Source organism: Equus asinus, chromosome 26, assembly GCF_041296235.1.
Source record: "Equus asinus isolate D_3611 breed Donkey chromosome 26, EquAss-T2T_v2, whole genome shotgun sequence".
NCBI classification, from domain to species: domain Eukaryota; kingdom Metazoa; phylum Chordata; class Mammalia; order Perissodactyla; family Equidae; genus Equus; species Equus asinus.
Window position 1 is genome coordinate 31,726,915 of NC_091815.1, and position 6,000 is coordinate 31,732,914.

At 56.0% G+C, this 6,000-nt stretch overlaps 1 protein-coding gene across 1 annotated transcript in view; it reads left to right on the forward strand.

Moving 5' to 3' along the window:
- SAE1 (SUMO1 activating enzyme subunit 1) overlaps positions 1-3,523 on the forward strand; it is a 64,260-nt gene extending 60,737 nt beyond the window's left edge. Inside the window, exon 9 of the mRNA XM_044759079.2 lies at positions 2,507-3,523. Within this exon, the coding sequence (XP_044615014.1) occupies positions 2,507-2,599 (93 nt within the window). The 3' untranslated portion in view covers positions 2,600-3,523. The remainder of the gene's footprint in view (positions 1-2,506) is intronic.
- The last annotated feature ends 2,477 nt before the right edge of the window (positions 3,524-6,000 follow it).

Here is a 6,000-nt window from a genome sequence, read left to right on the forward strand (position 1 = left end):
ACGAACTTAACCAAACCCTCATCCACGGGGCCGGCCCCAGGACCAAATTCTTTGTCTGAATCTAACCTTGTGTGTCACAGGCAGTGGGGTGGGCACTGAGGAGATATGGGGAGAGAAGGAGAAGTATGTGGTGGCCGTGCCTGTGCCCTGCTCACGCCTTCTGCTTAGCCCAGACTGACAGGAACTGTTGAGCTTCTGTGCCAGTCTGAGGAGCTGGGGTGGTTGCCCAGAGGACCATGTTGAGAAGGATCCTGAGGCTGCCTGGAGACAGACTCAGCAGGCAGGAGTGCAGTGAGGGACAAGGAGGAATCACAAGGGAGGAATGGGAACGCACATATTTTCTTCGCCCGTAATGACGACAACAATGGATAACATTTACTCAGACCACCGCGTGCCGCACCAAGGCCGTGTTCCTCACATGATTGACGCGCGGGAGCTGTTGTGATCCCTGCTGTCTACAGGGGGGCTGAGTGCAGAGAAGTGGCAGAGCCAGGTTTCGAGCCCAGGCGGTCTGGTTTCTGGGCCTGTGCTCTTCACCGTGTGGCCATCGTGCCTCAGGCGCTGTGCCTGAGCAGCATCCATGTCGTCGCGCCCTCGGCCTCGCTTCTGCAGCCCATTGAGAAGCTGCTCCCTGGCTCTTTCCTGCGGGAGGGAGACGGGGTCAGGGCAGGTGGCCTTGAGGCCGTCGTGCGCCGTGATCTCTGTGTCCCAGTGCTAGCCTCGAAGGCAGCCCCTCCTTCCCGCCTGCTGGGGACAGCTGCTGCCCAGCATCCCGTTTCTGTTTATCCCAGACGGCCAGAGCACTCGGCATTCTTGGTTGCTGGGTGTGTTTGGAATCTCCTCCTGCCCCCCTCTTGCTTGGGAAGCACTTTACCTTTTGCCCCGTGTTCACCCCGTGCCCTGCTGTCTTTTCCCCTCCACTCCCCGTTACTTAACACGGTTCCGCCCTTCAGCTAGCTGGCAGTATGGCCCCGAGTCCGAGGGCCGCAGGCCTCCCGCTCCTCTCCTGAGGGGCCGTCTGTCCGCCCACGACAAGTCAACGCCAGGAGATGGAGGGCACATGTCAGAGTCTGCCCCCTGGGAATCGCCTTTCTCTGCTTCCTTCCTTGTGCCATTCCAGACACCACGTGTGCCATGGGCGTCCCCTGTCGGGTCGTGCTTCCTTAGGTTTCACTCACCCTTCCTTTCTGTTCACGCTGTCCATGGTAGGTAGAGCTGACTGTGACAGCAGCACCCATACCAGGCTCATCTCCTGTGACAAGGGTTCTGGTCTGGGAGTTCCAGCTGTGGAACCCCTGTGCTTGGGACCCCCAGACACTGGTGAAGGACCCCTGGCCCCCATTAGCGAGAGCAGCTCGTACTTTCTGAGAATTCACCATGTGCCAGGCACGTTACAAGCTTGATCGCGTTTCATTCTCACCAGCAACTCTAGCAGGGATGTGCTATTTGCCATTTCATGTGGGGGCCCAGAGAGGCCAGCCTCTGTCTTCTCCAAGCCTGGGAAGCGGGACCATCTAGCACAGACCTGGCCCAGCACAGGCTCGGGATGCTCTCCTTGGACGAGCGGCTGAATAACCACTTGGAACGGGCGTGCGCGGCCCCTTACAGATGAGGGCCTGGGCTGGGGCTGCCGCTGCGTTCGGGAGTCGGGGCTTTGGAGCCCACTCCCGGCCTTGCGCGGGGGTTCCTGCCTGTGAGTGGCAAGCCCGGCCCTCCCGGGAAGCTGTGCGCCCACCCGGCAGCTTGCTTAGCTGATGCATCCTCTTGACAGGATAACCCATTTGGGGTTAAGAACCTCTTAGAAAACTCATTGACACTTTTGAACCCTCTCCCCAGGACACACGTGTGCACACACGATTCAGCATGTAATTTCAGGAAGTGCGACCCCATCTTTAAAAGTGCTGGTTCCTTCTGTTAACCCCACAAGATAGTACCGTTTCCATGGCTGAGCAGCAGCTCCTGGGCCCTCTGGACCCCAGCCCTGGCTGTCTTGGGGAAGGCAGGCAGCATTGGTGCTGCCTGGACGAGCCACTTCCGTGCCCGGGTGTGTCCCCTTGGGGGGCGGGTGCTGCCGCCTGAGATGTGCTGGGACGAGGCACCGCCGTTCTCAGTGGGAGAGTCGTAGCTGATTACCACGCTGTTTGCCGAGCCCTGCCTCTCAGGGTTAGCCGTCGCTTTCGATAGTTGAGGTGCATCATCTCTTTTAATGCCTAGGGTATAATACGTGTGTTATTTTTATTTCTCATGCGGAAAGTAAGGTTCAGAGAGGCGTGATGGTCTGTCAGAGACACACAGCTCGTGAGGGACAGAGGAAGCAGATGTGACGGTCATAATCAGTAATGTCTCCAGACGTAGCCAGATCAGCTCTGGGGAGCAACATTGACCTCTCCTGAGAACCGCTGCCCAGCCTGCTTTGAGATCTGGTTTTTGAAGTTTTTTTTCTTTTTTCTCCATTTTATCCCTTTTAGAGCACTTGAGCTGAACCCTCTCTTGTTTTTCTCCCCAGGCCCTGTCTCAGAGGGACCCTCCTCACAACAACTTCTTCTTTTTTGATGGCATGAAGGGGAACGGGATTGTGGAGTGCCTTGGCCCCAAGTGAACCCGAGACTTGGCAGCCCGGAGACGCCGACCTGCAGCATGCCCACTTGTGCCCCGGCCCCTTCCCCTCGAAGGCATCTCCAGGCAAGGGAGAGAGGAAGTCATGGGACCAGTACAGACCGTGTCCTGCAAGCAGGGCGGCCGTGCGATGTGCCTCTTGCCAGTACCAGCAGCTGCTGACCAAGGGGCGCAGGGCCTGGCTGTCTCCATCCCAGCTCTGTCAGGACTGCCGGCCCCTGAGTGGCGAGCCCCTGAACGCCCCATGGATGCCTCTCTGTCCTGGTGCCGCCGTGGGGTCGCCACCCTCTGGGGTACTGTTGGGGAAGCCTGCCAGGAACCAGCGCACCTTGTTGCTTAGGAGCCCCTGCCGCCTTCTCAGACTTAGTCCCCGCATGATGTCATACAGCGAGGAGCATGACTTCAGGTGGGGACTAAGGCCCAGGGCCGAGGGAGCGCTGGTGGCACCCCAGTTCCCAGCACAGACGGGGCCCTAGAGGGAAAAGCGCGGCAGGCGGAATGCATCTCCTCCAGAGTCTGAGATCCTGGAAAACAACAGCTGGCATCTGCTGTGCTGGTCTGGGGTGTTGGTTTAGGCTTAGTTGAGTTCCAGCCTGGATTTTGGAACAGAGGAAATGTTACCAAGTCCTCTTGGGTATTAAGGCAAGACCTTGCAAATTGAGTATTAGTGGGAAAACTTTGTTTGAAAAAGGATTCTGGTTTGTTGGGGCTGAGCTAGGCCGGGGAGCCTGCGTTTGATTGACCCCCGGCACTGATGCGGCGCCCACCGCTCTGCAGGGCGCGGCCTTAGGGCTGCGTCACTCCTTCGTTTACCCCCTGCATCACAGCTGTTGGTGTTTTTTATATTGTCTATATTTTCTTGGCTCTTTGAAAAGGAATGATAGAAATAAAGTTATTTGCTTTAGAATTTGTTTGTTTTTCTTCCACATGAGAAACTTCTACCCCGTTAGGGAGTGATCCTTCCAGGTGCCTTTTTAAACCTGAAGAAATAGCGCTGACTGCTGTAACGTGGCTCAGGGCGCGCCTGCCCGCCGCCGTTCCTGCTGCCGGCTCCCTGGGAATGCAGCGGGACTTAGATGGCTCGAATTCTCGATTGCGTGGAAGCTGCTGGTTCCAATTGTCTGTTGAATAATGCAGTTAAATAGTGGCTGGTCTCTGACAGGAATTATATAATAATGGAAAAGGAGTAAAACAGATGATACTGCTGCTGCCACGCCCTGTGTCCTAGGCACTGTGGAGAGTCAGAGTGGGCGATGACCTCCTTTAAGGCGAAGTGATGCTTAAGCCATTTGCCCCGAGTCCCACGGCTGGTATGGGCCAGCTTTCGCTGGAACACCCGGTGGGTCTGGACTTGGCAGCCCGGCAGCCGTGTTTCCTCCCCCTCGCTTGGCTTTCTCCTTGATGTAAAATTATGTGAGGTTTGGGTCTGGTCAGTCTGAATGAAGAAATCCACTCCTTTCCTCTTTCAGTGCTGCTGCTGTCAGTGAACAACGCTGGTCTCCACTGGGAGGAGGAACTCAATTCCCCAGCCCTCAAAGCCGCCTCCACTCCTCCGGGGTGTGGCGAGGGCGCTGTGTGTGGAGGTGCCCCTCTCTGGGCTCCGTCAGTGTCAGTCAGGGGCACCAAGGTCAGTGGTTTTCTCGATGCAGGAATCTCACGCGTCTTTGAAGTTTTGAGCTAATTACACCCTTTCCTTTGCAATGTGGGGCTGTGGTCACAAGGGGGAGCAGGTGGGTCTCAATGGATCAAAGCAAAATTGTCGTTACAGTCTTCTCGGCAGCGTCTCAAACTTTTCTGCCCCTGTGCCTCGAATGGCAGAGAGTGAGTCAGCCAGAGAGACCCTCTCGGGATCTGGGGGCGGCGCTGGAAGCTGCCAGCCCCGGGCAAGAAATGTCTTTATTCTCGTTTCCTTGCGTTTCACAGTCTCCTGTATGCATGTTGGTATTATCATAAAAATGGATTTCCCTGCGTCTCCAGGAGGTGCACAGTGATGATCCTGCGGTGTCTGGTGCCTCCAGGAGGCAGGTAGCCCACTGGAGAGGAGGCCCTGACCTGTGACGGGAACAAATACTGTCGGGATGCGGGAGTTACCGCGTGAAAGGAAGTGGGCTGTCTTCTTTGGGGCTGCCGGCTTTCTCCACCCCATTCTCCACCGCTGTTGTCTCTGGTTTGTGTAGTAGCCAAACTCTGTGAAGTGCTCAATGTGTTGAAACCTCAGGTAGAACATTCTAGTGAAACAGGTGCTACTCAGAAAATAAAAAAGTAACACATGCAAAGGTAAGAAATTACAACACAGTCAAAAGCCCTTGGTCCCGTCACGGCCCCACATGCCGTGATTCCCTTTGCCGTGCAGGCCGGTTGTGTCAGTTTCTTGCCTTTATTTGGTGGATGTAGATACGTGTATATCTACTGAGGTTTGCCTCACGTGCCCCTTTGCAGGTGCGGAAACGGAGCCTTCGGTTGTAGTTGACGAGTCAGGAGAGTTTAAAAATGCTAAGAGCAAGCGTATGCTCCCGCTCGCTGCCCGGTGCTGGTCAGAATAAAGGGGTGGGGTCCTCACAGCAGCAGCCCCAGGGGCTCGACACTGTTGTCGTGCCCACGTCAGGGGAAAGAGCCTCACCCAGCAAGTGAGGGGTGGAACGGGGGGCCAGGGAGGCTGCTGTGGGGACACTCATTTGGTGTCACCGCTTCTTGTGTGGACAAGGGGCCTCACAAGGTCCTGAGACCCAGGGGTCACCACTGAGAGCCATCAGTCCGGCCCGGGTTCTGAGGGAGGCCCTTCAGCTGGGCCCAGAAGGGCAGTAAGAGTGAAAAGACTCCTCCCACCGCGTCGTGCGGCCTGTCGACCCCGTGTTGGCCACATTGCAGCAGCCGCTGACTTCACAGCTACACTCAGGCTTTTGGAGAGAAATGCGAGATGTTTTTTGTATATTTAGCTGTATCCACTTTCATATCCGCCTCCCAGGGGTCCCCTGTGGCAGCCGTTGAGAGTGAGGCGTTTCAGACTAGCAGCTTCAAGCCCAGGCTCCACCACTGAGCTACGTGACCTTTGGTCCCCAGTTGCCCCATCGGTACAATGGGGTAGTAGGAGTGCGTTCCTCTGACTTGGGAATTCAATGAATGAATACATTCCTTCGGTAGACATTGTTCAATGTAGCTGCTATTATGCAGTCATAAATAACTGTTTTTCTGCAACTTGCTTTTTCTCACTGGCTTGTTGATCCCTGCCAGTGCATAGAATTCCAGAACCACAGATGAACCATGAGCCATTTAGTCAGTCTGCTGTTGAGTGACTTGGAGCTGGTTTCCCTGGTGTGCACTTAGGAAAGACTCCCCAAAGCCGGACGCCAGTTACAGAGTGCGTCAGTGCATCTGAGATGTCGA